General features: G+C 38.2%; 1 protein-coding gene across 1 annotated transcript; it reads right to left on the bottom strand.

Annotated features, from left to right (window-relative positions):
• Positions 1-1,759: 1,759 nt before the first annotated feature.
• tcf25 (TCF25 ribosome quality control complex subunit) lies at positions 1,760-21,735 on the bottom strand. The gene is made up of 18 exons (XM_030414845.1): positions 21,363-21,735; positions 20,086-20,220; positions 19,889-19,963; positions 19,494-19,618; positions 18,702-18,767; positions 18,511-18,593; positions 16,415-16,545; positions 15,416-15,515; positions 10,853-10,946; positions 10,680-10,772; positions 9,277-9,382; positions 8,429-8,588; positions 8,211-8,298; positions 7,823-7,981; positions 7,642-7,732; positions 6,019-6,098; positions 5,799-5,874; positions 1,760-2,058 (listed from the first exon to the last, which is right to left on the bottom strand). Exons 1-18 carry the CDS (start codon positions 21,585-21,587, stop codon positions 1,891-1,893), a joined length of 2,055 nt encoding a protein of 684 aa, XP_030270705.1. The 5' UTR covers positions 21,588-21,735; the 3' UTR covers positions 1,760-1,890.
• Positions 21,736-23,647: the final 1,912 nt, after the last annotated feature.

Here is a 23,647-nt window from a genome sequence, read left to right as displayed (position 1 = left end):
ACAGTTTAACCATATGTGACCAAAAAGCCTTTGGTCGAACGTTTCTAATTTGATTTTGTTTAATTAAGTTTAATGGGAATCCGGTGAGCTAATCATGACTATAAAAGAAAAAGAGACCGAAAATAGATTCATGTAAAAAATAAAAAAAATAAATAAAAAACGCAGAGATTAGACAGGAAGACAAAATAAGCACATCATGGGACAAATTCTTTCTTCTGCCAGATGAAAACCACAGAAGGGCTTTGCAGACTGTCTGGCTGAGACATCTCAGCATCTAAGTATAGTAACACAAGAGAGAAAAAACTTGAGAAACTTGAAAAATAATTTACGTAAGGGATGAATATTTCTTTGATGTTTTGCTAGAAGTACAGTGCAGTGCAGTGAATCAGCATCACTGAGTAAGATCCTGCAGGTCTGAGCAAGCGCAAAGGAACTCGATTTAATTCAGGCAAAACTTACAAACTATCTGCTATAACTGAGAACTGAACACACTGTGACTTCATGGACAGCAGATGACTGATGGGAAACATTCAGCCTAGTTATCAGTGTGGTCTGGTTGGGTGGAGTAAGCCATAAATGATGAAATATTAGCAAGCTAACTTAAACTGACACATTATAGTCAGTTACTGACACAGCAGTTCTAAGATTTACACAAGAATAATATTTTAAAAAAAAAGCCAGAGGAGACGCGAATAGATTATATGACTGCAGATTCCCAAAGAAATGTGTTTAAAAAAAATACTTTTCTAAACCTCACCTGCTGAATATCAGGCGCACCGGTGGGACCAATGAAAATGTCACGCATGTGCAACTAAAGTAGTCGCACCTTGCTTTATTTTTAAAAAGAATGTTTAGCAATTTGATAGGAAAGTAAAGAAGTCAGAAGAGTGGGTAATTTATGAAAAAGCTTCATATATACTTATTTTAATTGAAATTGTTTTCACTTGATTTGTTTTGTTTAAACATGCCTCAGATATGCTTCTCTGGGATCTCGACAAAATTTCTGGTTGGGTGAGTGTGTCTCAGCAGAAGGTCCCAGATATGTTTCTTCTAAATAAAGTTGTTTTGTGGATCAAATGGAGGAAATTTCCCAATACAAAAGAGGTTATTATATCATTTGCAAAAACAGATCAAACAGATCAAACAGGCTGGTCTGGTTAAACATGTTGATGAAGGCAGAGAGTGTTTAAAACACGATAAAAGAGCCTTCAGTTTTCACCTCGATCTTTCGTGATAAGCGCTTTTGTCAATGAGTTTAAAATCTTCTGTTTGTTACATCATGAATTAAACTGCTCAACCTCAATTTTTGAATTAGTGATAAAGAACTTCCATTCAATATAAAAAAAGACTGGTTACATATTTTTCTTGTTTCATAAAGCGGTCCATTGTTTGTGAGCATGAAAAACTCTCCAGAGGAAGAAGAACAAAGAGTAGTGCCTAGTATATGTGTGTGTACTGTGTTTTCTTTTTTTTTTTTTTTTTTTACAAAAAAAAAGATTCAATTTGCAGCACTAACATATACTAGATATGTTGCAAATATGCTGCAAAATGAGCATTTTTTATTAAAACCACAGTGAAATTTATAGGAACTAACCAATCTAACTGGTCTGACAATAATAACGTGTCCCACATTGACACATTTCGGGAAATTAAGTTTTTGATCAATGCCAGTGAAGCCGAGGAGAGACTCGTAACTCCGTCTCCTCCTTTCACTTTAGTCCTCTGAAAATGTGACCCACAAAAAAATACTACTCAGGTGTCCTGGGCCATCTCTTTTTTAATTATAAACAACATTAAATATTTTCATTTTACTTGTTGTCAATACACTTTATTAAGTTTATTATTGTCTATTGATTCCTTTTCATCCTCACACTCCGTCTCCTTCCTCTCTCAGTCCCATTCCTCCTCGTCTCTGTACGGGTTGTCGTCTCTCGGCGGCTCTTGAAACCTGATGTTTGCGAGCATGTCCCTCATCGCCACCATTAGGCGATTCACTTCCTGGTTCAGCTCCTGACCAGCTCGAGCCACTTCCATGTCGTCCTCCTGCCTCAGTTCACCCTTAACATGACAAGAGAGGTCAGGAAATCATATCATTTTCTGTCAGTCTACTGTTGAACCGGTGCACATACAACCCGGGAAAAAAAGAGAAATCCCTCATTTAGACGAGGGATAAACAGTGATTAATAATTAATAATTCAAGCGCGTCACAAAACTTTTCTTTTGAGAGACAGCTTTTAATTGATGCTGATACAAAGTTTTATTTCCAACATTTCCTATCTGTTTTATACTTATTGTTTTTCTCTCATTTTCTCTACATGCTCTCATTGTTCAGTATTTCATTCAATTTTTTCATTTTGGCTTATTTTTAATTTGCTGGATTCTATTTGCCTCACTGAAGCCCTGAAATGTTCCAATCCTGGTTCAACGATGTAAAGCACTTGGTAACTTTGTTTCCAGAAGTCATATATAAATGAGATAATTACTATAAACAATCCCACTCAATGACTACACAGTCAAAATGCAGTTTATCAACAAAAAGTACTTTTATTCTTTTAAACACAATGCACCCTCAACCAGGGTATTCTATGCATGTGATATGTAAACATAATATCCTGTTTTCATTTCTGTAACAGTAAAAATATACTGTATGTTCCTTTGTCTTAACTACATTTGTTTTATCTAAATTTTATCTCTTCCTTCCCATAAGTGGATAACATGATCAAAAGAAATGGAACCGTCCTGATGGAAACATGCCTCGGGCCCGTCTGGTAACATAAAGCATGTATGACACCCACCAGATATGCAACATATGGGTGTGCCTGATGATTGTATCTTTCAGTGGAGGCAGTACGATTGTTCTGCATAGTGGACTAAATATGGACAATCAATAAGATCACTAAACCTTGTAACTTCAATATTAAATTATGTGTATATAAGAATGGAGAAATATGCAAACACAGCCTTTGCATAACATTTACGATCACCTGGGTACACACTGTTCCAGGCTAAGCACCTCAACCATCGTAAAACGATTAACATTGCCTCCTTGTTTAACCTTGATTGCACATTAACCTGCGAAAAGGGAAAGGATAAGTTCAACCAAATATGAAGATTCAGTCATTATCATCCTCACACCATGCGGATCATCTGAGTTTTCATCAGCATGGCGGTGAGGAGATAATAACTGAATTTCCAAATTATTATAGTGTGTCTTCTGTTTTTAGAAAAAAAACCAAACCCAGCCGCAATGGGTTACAGAAAGTAACGATGATGTAAAAGATTTAAGCTTTACACTGCTCTCCGGTTCTCAATCTCTTAAACAAAGTAATCTGCCAGAGATCAATCGTTTGAAATTTCACACTTTTTTAAACATCACCCAACAACAACAACTCAGTCTGCTGTGGTGGACTCTCTTACTCCCCTTGACTTGCATGAATGGTGGTGGTGGTGGTGAAGCCTGTTAAGCCAATGAGTACACTCAAAACACTACGGTACAGACCACCAAGATCATTTCTATTATACATAGCAAATAAAAATCTTGTTTCAGATAAAGGTAAGTGTATATACAATATACTTTTTTATGTCTTTGTGAAGCACTTTGTGACATCTCCTGTATTCTTGGAAGGTGATATATAAATTAACCTACTATTGTTATTGTTATTATTGTTGTTGTTGTTATTGTCAATATTATATTTAATCAAATCAAATGCCAGCAAAACTACTGTTATGTAAAGTGCCACTGCAGTGCCAGTAGGGCTGGGTATCACCAGGTACCTCGCGATACGATAGTATCACGATATTTTGCTCACGATAACGATAATATCACGATACAGCGATTCTGCGATATATTCGATTCGATATATATATCGATATATTGCAAGAAAATTTCATCCACGATACATCACGATATCTGTGTCACTGAAGAAATTCTGAATTTATTGACTGCACTGAATCCATTTCACAGGAATTACAAAACATTGTCGAATATATAATATCGATATTTGGCACCAGTGTATCGATAACGTACCTCAAGACGAAATATCGCGATATATCGTAGTATCAATATTTTGGCACACCCCTAAGTGCCAGTGCTAATATTAATTACTGGGAGGCCTGTTATTCATGTTTTTTAAACAAATACAGGTTTGTACATCTCACAGTCCTGCTCTTTATGTTGTCACCATATGGTCTTTCTGTAAAGAGTCATCTTTCACACAATCTCAGCCAAACTAAAGTCCACTCTCAAGGAACAAGAGGTACGCAAATAATGTGGAGTACCTGAGCGGAAAGAGCAAACAGTCATTTGTTGCTGAGGACAATGTAGACCAAGGATGAGTTGAAAATGTATAATGTGAAATGCCATCCACAACTTAATTCGTCCTTTTTAGAGGCACTTAAGACACAGCTTGCTTTCTGAATCCCCCCACAATACAAGAGTGGATAGATAAAGTCAATCATGTATGTATGTAATTATGTATGTTATGGAAAGGATTACTTTTCTATCCATCTTAAGAATGAATATCCATTAAATTTTCTGTGCAGCTGTTAAATGAAAGAAACTGTAATCTTTTTTCTCTCCAGCAAGCCTTAATGACTTTTATTTTATTTCCTTTTCAACCTCCCTCTGACATCCTTTGCATTGCTTTTGTTTGCACACTGTACCTCTCCCTAAATGTACAAAGTTTTTCTCACTTTGTAAAAATCTGAGGATGACAAAATTAATGAGACTTCTTTTAGCTTTGCAACATAAACTTCTGCCCAAAAATAAAGGATTAAAAAATGGCTAGGTTGCCTCAGAGTAACTTCCGCTTCTTTGAAAAAAAAAAACAAACCCTCAAACAGAAAAGTGCTGTAAAATTTCCTGAGTTCATTAGGGTGGACAGATCTCGATATCTGTATGACGGCGAGCATTTGTAGGAATGATTAGCGATTAATTACTAAATGATGAAGTGTAACCAGAAACATGACATGTGCTCAACTAACACTGGACATGTTCTAAAGGTTTAGTTCCTCTAAATATAGATATCATTCAATCAAGATTTACAATTAATATGAAAAGTAAACAGAGTAAACTCACTTAGCTTTATACTTGAATAATACGTAATAAGTATGAGCATCAAATGTGATTATAAGGAAAGAGAATGCAAAGCAAAAGCCACAAACAACTTAATGAATGTTGTTATTGTTTTGTCCTTCAGTGACATACTGGGAAATGGTGGACAGGCTGTTAACAAGGTCATATGCTTTCTTTCATATTGTGCAGTTGTCATCCCCTCAGGGTAACCATGAGTCTTTGGAGGAAGTGTGCCATCTTGCCAGAATGGATGTCCAGATCTTTTTTACCAGTTCAGTTTCCACCAGCCCTGGAGGGTCCGGCGACTAAATGGGTGTATCTGTAAGTCATTTTACTAATCGTTGAATAGAAAACCAACCCTTAAACACAGTTTACTTTGAGCTCTTTCAATAATTCTGTCCAGGAAGCTAAATAAAAACAGACAAGTTGGGACATCGCACAGAAAGATGATTCATGATTTTCTCTGGAGCCAATCAGTTTGCATGTGGGACTCAGAGCTATTCATCATATGATTTCCCATCCACAAAATGGGTCTTTGCTAGAGTCCTAGGAAGCTTTCCAATAGTATATGCCCATTTTTTAAATTTTTAATTACAGGGACAATAGAACTATGTGTTTTTACATATAATTAACTTACAACTCTTTTTTTGCCCCAAATCTTGATCAATTCATTATCCATATCCATTTCCTACCAGACCTCTCTTGCCTGATCTGTACAACTTACCTGAAGATTAAAGTTTGGCAGCAAAGACCGGAAAAACAGCGACAATGTACTCTCATTGGTGGCACCAACATGCTGCCTGTTTGCAGACACAAACACACAGAGAAATCTCACTTAAGTGTGAAACTGAATTCATGATATAATGTCTGTTGCTTGTAAACAACAATATTTGCATCTTCTTTTGACTGTACTGTGGAATTTCATGTGCACAGTTGTCCATTACCTCTCTGGTCTGGTATACGACGTGACTGAGTCCAGTGGAGGCAGAGGGTCAAAGCCCATCACAGGCTGACTAGTCACGTCCTGACGGTGTCAAACAAATGGCTGTATTAGAGTCACTTCCTTAGGGGTGCATGAGTTAAAAGATACATGAATTACATAAAAGACCCGCACTGTAGGCTTTGTGAGGATTCTCTGTAGGGCACAGATTATATGATTCTTCGAAGGACTATGACTCAATATTGATTTTGTGTCTTTTCGGGGGGAGGTGACATACACTATATTGCCAAAAGTATTCACTCACTCATCCCAATAATTGAAATCAGGTGTTCCAATCACTTCCATGACCACAGGTATATGAAAGCAAGCACCTAGGCATGCAGACTGTTTCTACAAACATTTGTGAAAGAATGGGTCGCTCTCAGGAGCTCAGCGAATTCCAGCGTGGTACTGTGATAGGATGCCACAAGTCCAGTCGAGAAATTTCCTCACTCCTAAATATTCCACAGTCAACTATCAGTGTTATTATAAAAAAGTGGAAGTGATTGGGAAGGACAGCAACTTAGCCACAAAGTGGTAGGCCACCTAAAATGATGGAGCGGGGTCAGCAGATGCTGAGGCACATGGTGCACAGAGGCTGCCAACTTTCTGCAGAGTCAATCGCTACAGACCTCCAAACTTCATGTGGCCTTCAGATTAGCTCAAGAACAGTGCGTACAGAGCTTCATGAATGGGTTTCCATGGCTGAGCAGCTGCAGCCAAGCCATACATCAGCAAGTGCAATGCAAAGCGTCAGATGCATTGGTGTAAAGCATGCTGCCACTGGACTATAGAGCAGTGGAGACGTGTTCTCTGGAGTGACGAATCGCACTTCTCCATATGGCAATGTGATGGATAAATCTGGGTTTGGCAGTAGCCAGGAGAACGGTACTTGTCTGACTGCATTGTGCCAAGTGCAAAGTTGGTGGAGGGGGGATTATGGTGTAGGGTTGTTTTTCAGGAGCTGGGCTTTGCCCCTAAGGGGGGTAAGCCATAGTTCCAGTGAAAGGAACTCTGAATGCTTCAGCATACCAAGAGATGATGGACAATTCTATGCTTCCATCTTTGTGGAAACAGTTTGGGGATGGCCCCTTCCTGTTCCAACATGACTGTGCACCAGTGCACAAAGCAAGGTCCATAAAGCCATGGATGAGAGAGCTTGGTGTGGATAAACTTGACTGGCCTGCACAGAGTCCTGACCTCAACCCAATCAAACACCTTTGAGATGAATTAGAGCTGTGACTGAGAGCCAACACCAGTGTGTGACCTCACAAATGCGCTTCTGGAAGAATGGTCACACACTCCTAAACCTTGTGGAAAGCCTTCCCAGAAGTGTTGAAGCTGTTATAGCTGCAAAGAGTGGACCGACGTCTTATTAAACCCATATGGATTAAGAATGGAAAGTCACTTAAGTTCATATGCGAGTAAAGGCAGATGAGCGATACTTTTGGCAATATAGTGTAGGTGAGGTGATGCACAGCAGAATATGTTACAGTATATAGCAGCAGGGTTGTGCATGTAAAAAAGCAACTATGCCGGTGAAAAACAAGTTCAGGGAATCATAGTGTGGTTCCTGATCGTCTCTCACCAGGGGCAGACTTGCAACGGCTTCCTTGATCTCAGATAGGAGGACGTGGCGATGGATGTTCCTCGGTGCACTCTGGTACCTCTGCTTTCTCCTGAAACACAGTAGTGAAGGTTAAATGCTAATTTATGAAGCACATATTGCACAGAGACGTGGGCAGCCAAGCATCTTATTGAGATCTAACTTGTTCTGGCAGTCCTCAACAAATGGGTCTTCTGCAGTGACTCGACGCAGCACCTCTTTCACAGACTCCTCCAGCCACAACATTACTGCTGCTTCCCTCCACAGGTTGCAGGTCCTCCCCACATACAGCGCAGTCAGTTCAGCTAGGGCGGGTGGCTGCCTGGAGACAGAAGGTAGGTTGAGTTTTTTAAGTTAGGGTAGGAGCGAAGTGAGGATAAAAATAAAGGCTGTGAAAAATGTCGCAGCGAAAAGGTTGCGCCTTTGTCATAGTTGATGGTTATACAACACTGGATGATAAAGTGTACCATGCAATATTTATATCAAGGAGTTTTCATGGTATTAATTGCTCCGTTTGCAACACTTCAGATAACAACGGGAGCAAAGATTACCCTATCTGACTCTTTGGGCCAAAGAAAGCATGTGAGGTGACTGTTGCATCTGGCTGCACAGTACACAGGTCCAGCAGAGGCATCAACACTGCAGAAAACATATTCACAGAAACACAATAAGAAGAATATACGCATTTTACAGAACTTTTTTTGGTGTAAAGCAGAGAATAAGAGGCAACAATGTCTAAATATTCATATACCGGTAGTGGTTCATTTACCTCCAGGGAACATGATGAGAGCATCTTGCAGCATCCGGTCAGCTTTGCGTCTTCGTTTGTCACTATCTTCAGGATCCAGATCTTCCTGCTGACTGAGGTGGAAATGGCAAAGTGCAGTGGAGAACGCAAAGTTTGGCAGCTGGGACAGGTTTCTGTGCTCCTGAAACACAAAACAAATAGGGTTTCTGTATCAGACTGTAAAACTGACATTGGTCATACCACCAAAACCTCCTGATTTTCCTGAGAGACTCCAGTCTTCCCCCAATTTATGCAAACATTACACACTCCTTCAAACATATTCCTTTTTAGTTATCATAACATGTTTCTGGCACAGTAAAGCATGTTGTGCACTGTTCTGTTGCCCCTCGTCCTCATCATTGAGTGAAATGGATAAATGGAGAGGAGAAAGAATATCTTGACAAATTTCAGACACCCTGGAGAGAAGAATTCCCATTTCTTACATTAAGTTTTAAACGAAAGAGCCTGTAAATTATTTATTTTCTGTCAATCACTGGGGTCCCATCTAATCAATCCCCACTGAGAGGCTGACAAACACAGGGCAGTGGCTGGCACAGACAGAGGGCAAGTTATCCTGCATTGTTTTATGAGAATTAAAACTAAAATTGAAAATAATTTGACCAACAAATGCTGTTGGAGTTTACTTATTTTCATCTTTTAAACATCACCAGAATGCAGGAAAAACAGTCATTGAATCTAACATTCTTGGAGGGCTAGACACCCAGAACCCTGCTCTGGTTCAAACTACTCCCTAATTTTGAGGTCTCAAGGTGGGAAGGCATGATGCAGGCACACATCTGCACACATCTGCACATGACAGCACACTTTACCTCCCAGTCCTGGTACAGCTGGAGGAGAGACTGGTACTCCCTGGAACGCAGCATCAGTAAATCGATGAGCAGGAGCATGCAAAGTGGGTCGGAGTCTGGGTCCAAACTGGCAGAAGAGTTTTTAAAAAGACAGGAAGCAAACGATCACTACAAGCACTTAACTAAAAAGCCAGACCAAACAAACAAACCAGATAGAATCAAAAGCACCACATTTCCGCTGTTTCTTTTTTAGAGTAAATTGAGGGACTTGAGCAGACGGCAAAATTAAGTAACTATGCAGTGCCTTTGCTCAGAACAGACCAGTCTGCTGTGCATAAAATACTTATGACAAGAAGATAAATGAAATAAGTACCCCTATTTATAACCCTATTTTTTCTGGTTTCCTTCAAATGGCTTAAAAAAATATATATCTGAGCCTTATCATGATACCAAAAACAAAATATCACGATTGTTTTCTGTCTTGTAAACATTGGATTGACAGAGTTTATCACATAGATTAATTTAAAGAGTGCTTTTCTTTTTTTCTTTAAGATTATGTTGTAAATCATGCTGGCATTGCGAGCCAACACTGATTAATGACTGCTGACAGATTTTCCAGAATTTGATGGAAAATCATAGAAGCATCGTCCATCATATGGGAAGCTATGGACAACTGATGGCCGCAGTGTGTGGGAACAATCCCCTAGTGTGCATTATGTAAGTACCAACATGATACGGGAGGTTTTAAGTTACGCAATAAGGTTTGAATAACTACATTGACTTATTTTATTATAATCAAATTATTCTATCATATGTAAGATCTTGGTCAAACATATTACATTAGCCTGTATGTCACTGATATACAGATCAAAATCACATTGCCGAATAAACATATGTTCAATTGTTGTCCCTTTAATAAATCATTTGGGGGGTTAAGCCAATTGATTTGCCACAACACTATACAGGTTATATAACCGTGTCATACCACGGATAAAAAGCACATTTTCAAAATGTGCCTGGAGAGGATTAATACTGGCAGAACACTAACCTGATAGTTGAGATAAAATTCTGTGCAGATTATTTCCAAGTCTGCTGACCGGTGGTTATTTTTTTAAAAGGGAAATAATAGTTCTGTTTGCTTCTCTCAGAAGCCAAACAATACTTTTTAGTGTGATGTCAAACACAAGACAGCGTCTAAACTGCCTCATTCCTTCTCTCTGAAATAGAGTGATGGTCAGAATATTGGGAACAGATTAGATAAATTCATCATAAAGGGACTGGAGATGTAAAGACTGTAACTGAGGGTAAAAGTTATGTTTATTGGTTAATCTTTAATTGGAGAAGTGTGTGTCTCCACATATCTCCCTCTTCATACATTTGACTATTTCCCTTTAACTCTACGGCACAAGTTTTTCCACATGTACCTCAGAATCAGTTTGCAGTACTCCAAAGCCGTCCGTGGGCATCCTCTCTTCTCCAGAAACATCATGTGCTTATAAAGAGCCAGATAAAATGCCCTGTAAACAGAGATTATTGAATCATTGAACTTCCAAGTCCTCAAAAAAGTGTCTAACAAATGCAATAAAGAATAACCAACCTGTTCTCTGGTCTCAGATAATCAAGTCTGCAGGTACCTGAGGTCAGACTGAATAAAGGGTGAAAAGCGCACTCAAAGCTGTATAGAGCCCTCTCTGGAACAAAAAAAGAAACAAACAAAAAACACTTTCACTGAGGAAGCAAGAAAACCGGATGTTAAACAATGAACAGAGAGCTGCACAAAACACAGCTATACAACGATGCAGTTGCCGGGTCATGTCAGTTAATGTTAATCTCAGAGATAATCATGTCCCAAGCAGTGTTTTGTATAAAAAAAAGACCAAAACTGAAAAAATACTGTCTTATGTTCAAGTTCAACTAATGGCGTCTTATTCAATCAGCCAGGGGATGAGACAAATGGCCTTTGTTAAATTATCCCTCGAGGTTGAGGAGGGAGCTGTGATAATAAACTGAGTATTGTGCTTTGCATGGAGCATGGACTTTGGTTTTTTTTTAACAATGCCTGTTTTGTTGAATTAACACTGACAAAAGCAAACTGCACCGAGCCTGAAAACAACTTTCTGCCTCGCAGTTGGGAGTTATGCATGACTGATCAGCGACAGGGGGTCACACATTACAAGGTCACACCTTGTTGACAGATAATGAACAGTTTGTGTGTATGTACTCTCAGAAGAAACTCAAAGTTATAAGTGTGACCGCTCAAAACACGTAGATGCACAGGAGGACTGGGTTCAGAGAGCTACTGTGGATGGCAGCAGAGGAGATAGAGAGAAAGGAGGCAGATGTTATCTCTCACTGAGTGACGCTTCTTCCTGCCTCCCCAGGGATTCACCCTGCTAGATATCCAGCTGTCGCTGGCTGCATGCTGACCAGCTGCCCCTGAGTTCCTTTTTGGTTGAGTAGATCACACACACTGACCATCATTCACTGGTGCGTGCAGCGATCTGTCTCTGACCTCTGTTATTTTTCTTGGTGATCTCCAAAAAACGTTGGTGACAGCAAGATAAGGGATAAAATCCTGGGCCCATTTTTATGATATTCTGTCGGAGAACTCCCAACTGAACCTTAAAAAAAATATAGCAAGGAATCGTTGATGGAAACGTGATTTAGGTAATGTCTTAGAGCCAATCTGTCAGGGAAAGAACAGCAACCTTTCTCTTTGTGAGGAGGCAGGAATGACCCCATTGCAAGGTCTGACACCAAGCAGTGATTGGTTGATCAAAAAAAGAAACAAAATGCAATCTGGATGTCGAATAAACATTGAAATTGATAGGCCTAATCATAGAATTTCTCTACTGACATGGTCTCATAATAAATAGTACTTGATGTATTTAATATCTCTGTTGAATAACTTAAGACATACTCTAAAGAAGCTTTAACACAAGCCTACTTTCAGAGAAGCCTATACTTTGCTTACATGTATTTACCATGCAGATAATTTGAAGAGGTCTACTTAATCTATTTGATAACAAGTGTAAAACTATTTCAGGGGGAGCGCACCAGCAAGCAGTTTTAAATAAGAAGAGGGAGACAGAGAATAAAGTGTAATTGTTCGCGAGATCACTTTATTGATGGGAAGTACAGGCTGTTTTATAGCTATTTTTAGAGTTGCTAAATATCTCGGGGTTGTGATCACTTTTAATTTCTGCTGCTGGAGCCTTGTTGTGGTGGGTGGCAGAAGTGAGCACATCTGTTACGAGATGAAACAAAAACACATGTTATCCCTGCATAATCGAAACTGTAGCGTTTCATGGACTCACTGTCATTTGGTGTTTGGACAATATTTCTCTTTCATCTTGATAATGTCTACATTTTCTCCTCCGCTTAAGAAACTCTCAATGCTCTTGTGAATAACTTTGATCTTTTCTAGGAAAACTTCTTAGGAAGGGTCAACGTTGTCAATTGTCTTTTCTAATACATTTCATCTATCTTTGTACTAGGAAACTTTATGAATACGGACCCTGCAGTGTAAATTTCTCGGTCTCCTGCTTCACCCCCGCTGTGTGCATGGAGCCTCCAGGCGCAAGTTTGTTTATGCGGACCGTGCTGTTCCCGCCGTGCTGACTGACAGGTACTCCATTTATTCTTTGTTATGTTTGTTCCTCTTTGTCAAGTATCCTTGGGTACCTTAAAAGGTGCTTTATAAATTAAATGTATTAAACTTGGTAACTTCAGCAACTGACAATTGCAGATATAATCATTAAAAAGGATAATAACTAAACATTATTATTTTCATTAGTGTATAATCACCCCAAAACAAAAATCACTGTGTTTTCATGACCAGCCCTTCCCCGGGTTTAAAGAGAAGCCAGCTGATTGACTCCTTTAAATCTAAAGTCAAAACGTACTTCTTTGACTTAACCTTTCATTAGTTCTTGACTTCGACTGCTAGCTTCTTCAGTGGGTCGGTCTCTTACCTGTAATATTAGAATTCAAATTGTCCTGCCAGCGAGACATAACGTTACATTTCTCTAACTTTTGTTTTTCGTTTTCTGTCCCCTCTATAACTCCTTATATCTGCACTTCTGTGAGATCTAATGAGTCTTCACTCCAATGTTTTATTTTTTACTGCTAATTATCTTGTATGGCCTTCCCTCTTCCAGGTCACCACGGGAGAGAGAGGTCATGTGGCTCGGGCACCACTTGGGGATGTCTCAGCCTGCGCGGTCATTCTCCTGGATCCACACACTTTAATATCTTAAATAATCATTTGAATTAGATATTCTGTTAATGCAATTTGTAAATTGGGATTTTGTTGCTCTGTTCTGTTCTGGCGACATTTATTGCATGTCTGTCTGTCTGTTCCGGGTTAGGGATCCGTCCTCTGTGGCTCTTCCTGAGGTTTCTTCCATCTGTTCTTTTTTGCTAAAAAGTAGGGTTTTTTTGTCAATATGGTAAGTTTTTCCTCACTTGAATCGAGCGTCTAAGGACAGACAATATCATTCACTGTACAGATTCTAATGCACACTGAAGCAATGTGATTGCGGTTTTCGGCTATATAAAAAAATATGTATTCAATTTTTATAGAGAGAGCAGGTCTTCTTCTAGTCCATCATTTTGTACTCCCCCTTTACAGTATCCCAGACTGAAAAAACTGAACGCCAGCTCTATGGAGGGCCTTTCAATTTTCTTGCGGTCCATGTAGAGAAAGTGGATGAATGAATGAATGAATGAATGAATGAATTAAATAATTTGGTATTGCTCACCAACTAACGAGGCCAACTTGTAAGGCCAAAGGGAATTACTTTTCATGTGTTCAACAAAAGAGATCCAAGCCATACCCCTACTGGAAGCAAATTAAGTGAAGAATAAATATTAAATGAATAGTATGTGCCTGGTCCACTTAGTCATGAAGAAAGACAGATTTGGATTTAAAAGGCTTAATAATGTCTGGAGAGGAAGTGTGCAAAATCTGATGTCTATAAAGGAACAAAACTGGAACAGAGGGAGCTTGTGTATGAATAGGTCTTTTTTTGAGAAAAACTCTCAAAACCTTTTAGGTTTATGACTAGTTTGTAGCTTAAAGGGATATTCCGGTGTAAATTTAATCCATGGTCTAACACACCGTGAAACTGTGTTAGACTACCTCTCGAGAGATCAAGTTAGCAGACCGCTAATTTACGGAGTTTTATCAACCTCAGAAACGGCCGCACGACAACAATACACTGCATTAAATGGATCCAACTATAAACCGCCACCGAAAAGCCACAAATAATGCTCAGAACAGCACCAAACTTCAGCAACAGTACAAATAGGGTCTCAGCACATAGTCCGGGGCATCTAACCTCCGCTAGCTTAGCTGGATTTCTATTGGGAAGCTAAAAACAGATTTCAACTCTCGTCCATCAGCTTCCGGGTCGGGGAAGTCCCGACGCGACAATTACCGAGTGCGGTAAGAAATGCCCAATTCCGTTCTTTTCCCTGTCCGCTCTCGATAATAACTGTTATAAATGAACTATGAACTTGGATTGCTTTCCCATGGAGTCATAATCGTACATTTTCATCCATGAGCTGCGGAACTCTACTGCACTCGGTAATCGACTCGTCGAGACTTCCCGTCAACAGGAAGCTGCTGCAGAAGAGTGGTAACTTTTGTTAGCTTTTCAGTAGAAATCCAGCTAAGCTAGTGGAGTTTTAATGCCCCGGACTATGTGCTAAGACCCTATTTGTACTGTTGCTGAAGTTTGGTACTATTCTGAGCATTATTTGTGGCTTTTCGGTGGCAGTTTATAGTTGGATCCATTTAATGCAGTGTATTGTTGTCGTGCGGTCGTTTCTGAGGTTGATAAAACTCCGTAAATTAGCGGTCTGCTAACTTGATCTCTCGAGAGGTAGTCTAACGTCTAACACAGTTTCACGTTGTGTTAGACCATGGATTACATTTACACTGGAATATCCCTTTAAGGTCATGAGAAGAAATCAACATGATACACTTTATACAGCATTAGCTACATAATCAGTTGCTCTGATGTTGATCTAATTCTGGTCAAAAACACTAAATCCCTGTGTATGATTCTTATAACACTGTTTATCATTTACTCATTTATAGTCATGTCTTTGGTTTACAATTTATTTAATCAGGGAAGAAAAAGTTGTTCCTCACCTATGAGGTCCCTGGCCATCTCCTGATCCTCTTGTATGCGGCAGACATCAGAGAGCTGCAGCAAGGAATCGATGTGGTACGGGTTTAGCTGTAGAAGGGCCTGAAGAAAAGATGGACAAAGACATGAAGTCAGGACAGAGAAAATGTATTTCTTTAGTTCAGTCAGATTAGAATATGACCCCAAGGTCAAAAACAAATAAAAATGTAGCCTCACTGATCATGTGGTTAAATTATCTCTGCAACAGCAGATATTTTAAATGAGTTTTCAAGCAGACGTAGGCTAATCCCCACTGAGCTGTGGCCACTGAGTGATAACATTTGAAATGTCAGCCTGGTTAATGTCTTAGTTTTACTGCAGTAAAACCACAATTATAAGCTGCTGCATTTAGTAACAAAACACTGCTTTATAACAAAATCCAAACATGGATTTCTGAGAGTATAACAGAACTGTCAATGCCCAACATCTAACTTCACACAGTAGAGGCACAGACAACAGAACATTGATCTCAGTGAGTGGATGTTTTTCTATTCTTTAATCCATGACACACTCTGACTTCTCCCCTAAAGTGTCATTACACATTTTTCTGTTTGGCTTTGAACAAGGACATTTTAATTGCAGTTGTTGATTATCTTTTTATTTACATTATGCAAATGCAGAATAGGCTAGAATGGATAACAGTCTCTGTGCAATATATTGTAAACATTCTTGCCACCCAGACGACTGATTTAATGAATCAGATACATGATTTGAGGGCTGTCCTACTGATTTATCTAATAATTACATCCATCTTTTTCTATAAATATTGACATTTGGACTATACAAAACCTGAGTTATTAGAAATTCATAATCATAACAATATAAGTGTAGCCGTATATATATATCTGCAATAAAATAAAATGTTTAAGTTGAATGTTGAAGCCTTGTGGTAACCCGATTGAAAATGTTACTACGTCATCTTCAAACTGACTGACGACAAAGTGCTGGGCACATTTTTTTACCACAATGTTGTTGGGATCCATGGACTCAACAGCATCCAAGAACTTGAACTGTACTTGTTGGTAGTCCCGATTGTGCTCAAAGGTGAAGAACTGAATGCCATCTTTTGATTGCAGCAAGGTCATTGAGATTCCTGTGGAGATGTGAAGTAGAGTTAAATAGAACACATAATTGAATAAACAACAGGCTGATACAAGGTGAAGATCTATATCATTCATATAAGTATATTTAAATAAACAAGAATACAAGATAGGTTGCGCCCATATTATACTGAAAAAAGTGACACACGCACACACACACACGCACACACACACGCACGCACACACACACACACACACACACACACACACGCACACACACACACACACGCACACACACACACACACACACAAGTCTGATAAATCACATCACACTTGCTTCTCAAATAAGGCTGGGTTCCTCATTTCAATAGCTACAATTGCATGTGTTGAAAAAATTCTCATCTGACATGGCATGAATGGAAAAATGACCAAATGATTCAATGGTGACTTTCAGTGTGAACACAATCAGCCAGTCTTCTGATGGCGTCTGTATACAAATGCAACTTTAAGGCGAGTAAACGTTGCTCCTTAGATGACATCGTTGTTTATGCCTCGGACAGCAAGGTGCCATCTGAAATTTGTATTACATAACAAAAAAACAGACCATACAGAGACTCAAACTGCCGACATTTGCTTAAAGAGAGGCTCGACTCTCGGCAGGAAAGCCCACAGACACAATGCGATTGTGATTATGGGCTGTAAAAACAAAATTGATTAGAAAATGTATTTAATTAACTAAATTCAATTAAAGTTCTTGTTCTGCAGAAGAAAAAAAATCTATTAACTGTTTTACTATTGTATCTTATGTTCTGGTAATAAAAGTAATGGTGCAATATTCTGTACAATAGATTTTACTGCTCCACATGTTTAAGGTCGATAAAGAAAACAGTCATTATTGCATTAGTATCCCTATACAAAATAGATAAAAATGAGCTTCACCTCAACCAACTACAACTGTGAAAAGCTGCTTTTACATCAATGAATAAATAATAATAACATCACAACCTACCAGTCAAGGGGCTATTTTTCTGTATAAGGGTACATTTATGTGCAACAGAGTATTTTTTCAGTGTTTAATTAGTCCGTTAACTTGTGTAGGTGACAGCAGGTTTGTTGTGAGAAGCAAGACTCTCCCGGTGTAGTAACAGCATAAGTTCTACAAAAAGGGCTGTTCTTAACTGAAAAGTCCTTCGTGTTATAATAAGTTAAGTTATTATATCTCTGTAAGTCTTCTGTAATGTGGCTAGATAAGCATGATAACTACTTTAAGGCTGTGTTTTAAAAAGGCGCTGTTTATGCAATGTTACTGTGTCACGTTACGGTTTCATCCACCATTCTTTACCACAGACTGGTGTGAAACTCACATTGAAAAATGTTACCAGCACTGAGATAAGATGACTGTAGGAACAGCAGACATCTTGGTTCCATCATTTAATTGCAATGCAATTATTGATGGTCATATTTTGTTTTTACTTGCTGACACCGTGCAAGAGCAGTCGCAATTATATCAGCCACAGACATAAAAAAAACATGTACTGTAGACCCGACCTGTGGGAATCTCTATCTCTGTCTCTAATATCCCTATAAATTAGTTTTTCATGAGCTCATAAAAAACATAAAAAATAAAAAGTTTTCTCTGTGGTTATGTATTTTTCAGCTAATCCAAGAGGGTTTTTAAAAAGTTCATCAAGCTTAAGAAGTAGTAGAATTTTCTCAACCTGTAAAGGAACACTTAATCCAATCTCACCAAACTTTGAATATATGGTTTTCACTGGGCAGGAAACGTATGGAAAATTGTAATCTGTAGAGAAACTAGTCATTAACATTGTCAGACAAATGAAGTAGATTAAATAGTAGTACAATATTTGCCTCTGAGATAAATTAGAGCAGAAGTACAAAGCTGCATTAAATGGAAATATTCCTTGATATTATTCCACAGTACCTTGAATTCGTACTTTACGGGACTTGAGTAAAGGTTTGTAGTCACTTTCTACCACTGGGCACAAGCACAATCCTACCTGGGCGGCTAAAGCGAGGCCAGCTGTCTTTGGGACTGGTCATCCAGGTGCTACGGTGAAAGTGTCGGTTTCTCTGACGAGGTCTGACGTCAGAAAACAAAGTGAGAACAAGAATAAAAAATATGTCCACACAGAGGACATGGGCCCATTAAATCCAAGAAATATCACAAATGTCTTCCTTTTCCTTTTACCTTTGATCTCCTTGAACAGCTCGAGCCCCAAAGTACCTTTTCAGCTCCGTCTCTGGGTTGAGATTCCTAATGGATCGACACAAAAAACAACATTCAGCTCTTTCACTGGCTACAGGACAATGTGGGCGAGCTGAGGAAATCATTTCAGAGGGAAACACACGGGCTGTTTGATCTAGATGTTGACAGGTCAGTCTATGTCTGCTTTGGACTTACAACACAAATGCAAAAGATTTTTTTATATATATATATATATATATATATATATATATATATATATATATATATATATATATATATATATATATATATACATACACACACACAGATCAAGCATAGTTTCTCTGTTATTTTTGTACTTTAATTGACTAGTAACCATGCTGAACACAAAGTTAACATGTGGCTGGCAAGATTAAGTATGACAGACATTAAAATGTTCCCCTTTTATGTTTCAGTAAGTTTTAATGATTGTTTAACCACTGTAGTGCATCCCCTGAGATAAACAGCCTCTGAATAATATTCTTATGTGAGCAAGGTGCCACCACATGGTGGGAATTAGGAATCACAGGAATGTATATAAGTAAGGAAAACCACTCACTCTCCATTGTCCAGTTCAAGATGTTCACTGGTCAAGAGCTATTTTAACATTAGTACTTAAAACATATTAATGTACAACTGTGTTTATATGAAATACAGTACATTAGAAAGCTGAGTGTCAGTTGCATGTAAAAATAAGTACTGCGATGTGCTGCAAGTCTATTTATTTGGCTGCATGAGAGATGTTGGTCTCTTCACCTGTGCTCCACATGCAACACCGCTCTTCTGTCGGAGCCTCCACAATCCTCATTTTGCAAACTTAGACCATTGGGCTGCTTCAGGTTCTCGAGCAATAAATCAATGTTATCATCTGGTACAGCCTCCTGTAGGTCATTTAAAAAGAGTAAATTAAGAATTTGCTTGTTTTATATGTTGTCATTGCAGTGTGTGGCTATGACAAAAACTTGTAAGACTATGTTGTTATCAGTTCAATGACTTTTATCATATGTAACAAATGTAAACAAAATATACATTTTTAATACAGTGATTGTTAATTATTAGACCTTATCATGGTTTAGTGTTTATCATACTATAGTTTCACAACTGTCTTACCAGAGCGGATATTAAACCCATTCTCTACACATTTACTGTACCTGTCCATCTTCTGATGTCGCTTTAGTCTTCTTCTTTTTCTTCTTCTTTTTAACTCGGTCTCCTCCTGACAAAGACTGTTACATAAAAGAGAAATGACAGTTAAATTATTGCAAATATGTAGATCAGGGGAATATTAAAGTCAAATAAAGGAGGATAGGAGAAAGACGACAATCTTCTCATATTGCTTTATATTTACCTTTTTAGAGGCTTCCTCTTGCTTCTGATCTGTTTTCTCGATGTCTCTGTTATCAGTTTTTTCCACGCCACTTGTTTTATTTTCATCTGGCTTCTCTGCCTCTTCATCAGGTGCCTCATTGTCTACATCACATATCTAGTAACAATGTGAAATTGTCACAAAAGCTTGTTGGGTAAAGCAGTACTAAGCGTGATTTAAACAAAAATAAAACTGTCCAACATTAAAACAACAACTTTTCCTGACAAAATGTCATCATGGTAAAAATAATTGAATTCTAATTACTACTCATGGAGAACAGATGTGTGTTAAAAATGACAAGAGTTCATATCTAAGGTTGTTATAAATCTGAAGTCTGAATAAATCTTTCTTTTAAATGGTTGACGTGACGTAAACAGCTTCTACATCAAAGGAGATTACTGTTAAAGTACAATATGGCCTAAGATGCTGCTGGCATTCTGGCACAACTTTAACTTTTAATATTAGGATTTAGACAATGTATCTTATCTTCATTTAGAAATGAAGTTGATGGAAAGTTGATCTTAACTTGATATTTATAATGGGCGATGTCTTGATTGTCTTGATTTAGTGATCATTGGCTTCAGAACACAATGTAAATCTAATTAAATGACTTCAAAATAACTGGTTAAGTTTCTTATTATAATTGTACATTTATATTTTTTTGTTTTTAACATTAGAGGATTCAACATATCTTTAAATTCAAGTGTTAGGCTACTAGACACTGGGCATCTTTATCAAGGACAAGGGCTGAACAAATCCACAATCAACTTGACTTTATAAGTTGTGTGAACTTTTCCATTCAAAGCCACATATGTCCAAAAATAATATCATCACTTAAAAGCCAAGATAATTGTCTTTACCTCAGATTAAATATTACTTTCAAAAAAACTGTAGAGGTAAATTGGATCATGTGCAATACATATGTAGGAGTGTCCATTTTCTGTCACTTTAATAACATGCTAATAAAAATGCACTACACTGGACCCTTGCCTATAAGTGTTTTCCTAAGGTTGGTGATGCAGATTGATTCCCATAGATTTTCACGTGTCATGTCCACATTGTTGTCTAGCTAACTGTAACCTACAGTATGATGTTTGGTTTAATAAGCAGAGAAATGAGCTAACGTCACCAGGTTAGCCTGTGTGAGCAAGGTTCATCCACAGGGAGCTAACAGTAACGTCACAGCATTAACTTAGAGGAAACATTGACGACTTTTTTAAACGTGACATGAAAGTTAGGGAGTCACAACGTCACCTTACCAACTCATAAATGTTGCTGAAGTTTTTCTGAGCCTTGTTCTTCTTTGCCTTTCGGCCGCTGCCTTTCCCTGTAATCTGGGGAGAAACATTAGCCGTGTCCAGCTGCTCCTCTTCAGCCGCAGCCTGCTCCTCCTCCGGGCTGTCACCCAAAGTTAAATCCCCGCAGTCCAAGGCCTCCTGACCCCGCCGTTTCCCCTTAAGCCTTCGCAGAGCCCGGCTAGACATTTTACACTACTCGCGTCGCACATACACGTCAATATTCGCGATTAAAAACAGTTTTCAGTAGAGCTGACAGACACAACAGACCAATGCAATGAGGGTCGATTCCATTGGTTTCCGTCTCTTCTTCGTTGAAGCGTTTCAGCACTTCTGAGTGTGATACTGCCCACCACAGGACAGATGAGACATTGCATCAATCACTGTTTGTTAATTTGCAGGAGCATATCTTTGATTTTTTACAGGTCCAGTCACACTCATCAACAATGTGTCCAATATCTTTTTACTTATTTTGCTCAGGCAACAAAATATTATATATCAGTTCAAATATAAATCAAAGAGACAATATGCTAAGTAAGAGTAGTAGAAAGAAAGCAGAACCGACACTGAGGTCATGTCCTCTGACATGTCCTCTGGTCTATAACAAAACAATGAAATGCTTTATAAACTATTTATTAGCAGTTGTTTATTTGAAGGTTGCAGTCGATGCTTTTAATACTTAATACTTGTATGTAAATGGATAATACATAGTTCATTTATGCATTATTTGATGGCCATTGGTGAGTTGAAACTGGTGTTTTTAACTTTTACAATTATTCAATAAATGTTTTTTGAACCATTTCATTTATTCTAAAAAGGGAAATTTCAGAACTAAATCTAATTAATTACAAATTTACCATTTATTAACGATAGTTATTATAGAAATTACCATCTCCATGCTAATCTGATCTTTTGGACATAGATATTAGTTTAAATGAGTTATTGAATTTAAGTCAAAAGTGGCCATATATGTTCATAACTTATTCTTCTGTCAGAATTTGAGTCCAGTTTTAATCAATGTGCTGCCACTGATGTTATCTCATAAGTGAGTTCTGGTCCTGTCAAAATGCAGATAAATGCAGAGATTTATACTGCAGTGTTTAAAAGCTTCTTGATGAATGGATGGGGGGCATGACCACATTATTTCTAAAATCCTGTCAACAACCCTGAAGGAAAGTGATAAGTAGGAGCATGGCATGGAGTAGGAAATACATAATGCAAGCAATTGTTATGTACAAAGACCATATAGCCTAGAGTAAACAAAAGACATAGGTGAATAATAACAGATATAAGTGAACACATTAGGACACAGATTTGTCAATCTCACAAAAAGGTCTCAGGACCGCCATGTTTGCACAACCCAGTTAGTTGAATTTGTACAATGCTCCAGCCTCTGTCCTGTTAATTTGACCATCACCACGTGACCATTAAGGGTTTAAGTCATACATTTCAGACTGACAGACTTAAGCCAAGAATTAAGCCAAGAATAGAAGCTGGTGTAAGGTCACTGCACTAAAACAAAGTTGACTTTGTTTCAACATTGTTATCTTTTCTTCACAAGGGCAGCCAAAATCAACAAAAAACAAAAGTTCCTTGTCGAAGCCTTAAAACTGGCTCTCAAATGTTTTATGAGGAAATGACTGCAGGTGACACATTCCCTACACCTCAAGGAGTCACGCGATGAGTTTTGTTGAGTAACACTGAATGCCAATACAACTTTTGTTGTTCTCTTTAAATTCTGAGAATGACAGTTTCCTTTTCTATTTATGTCACATCAAAAATATTCCTTTCTCTTGTTTCTAGGGAGCATTAAAACTTTATTGGATCTTTTTTTTCATTATCTCATCCCATAAAAGTTATTTGGTCATATATATTTGTTTATGCATTTCTCCATCATTTCTTTCACACCTTACAGTCATTCCAAATTGGCTTTTTATTTGAAGCACTTTCTCATCGAAATTTGTATTGAAAAGAGATTTTGTTGATGAAGGTTCACAGTTATCGAGGGACCTCATTTATAAAACTGTGCGTAGGATCAGCGCCGTCGTATAGGGGGTAAAGGTGATGACAATTCTAAGGGCCCAAAGCCCGCTATAGGGCCCACACACAGCCCCCAGTAGCCTCTATGACAAAATGGTTATGCATACACTGAACTAATATATATTCATACGAATGAATCCGAATTAAAACAAAGCCACAAGTCATACAATATTCAAATTTTAATCATTTCAATAACCCCCTTAGCCCCT

Source organism: Sparus aurata, chromosome 4 (assembly GCF_900880675.1).
Source record: "Sparus aurata chromosome 4, fSpaAur1.1, whole genome shotgun sequence".
Classification (NCBI taxonomy): domain Eukaryota; kingdom Metazoa; phylum Chordata; class Actinopteri; order Spariformes; family Sparidae; genus Sparus; species Sparus aurata.
This window is presented reverse-complemented; position numbering and strand designations above follow the sequence as displayed.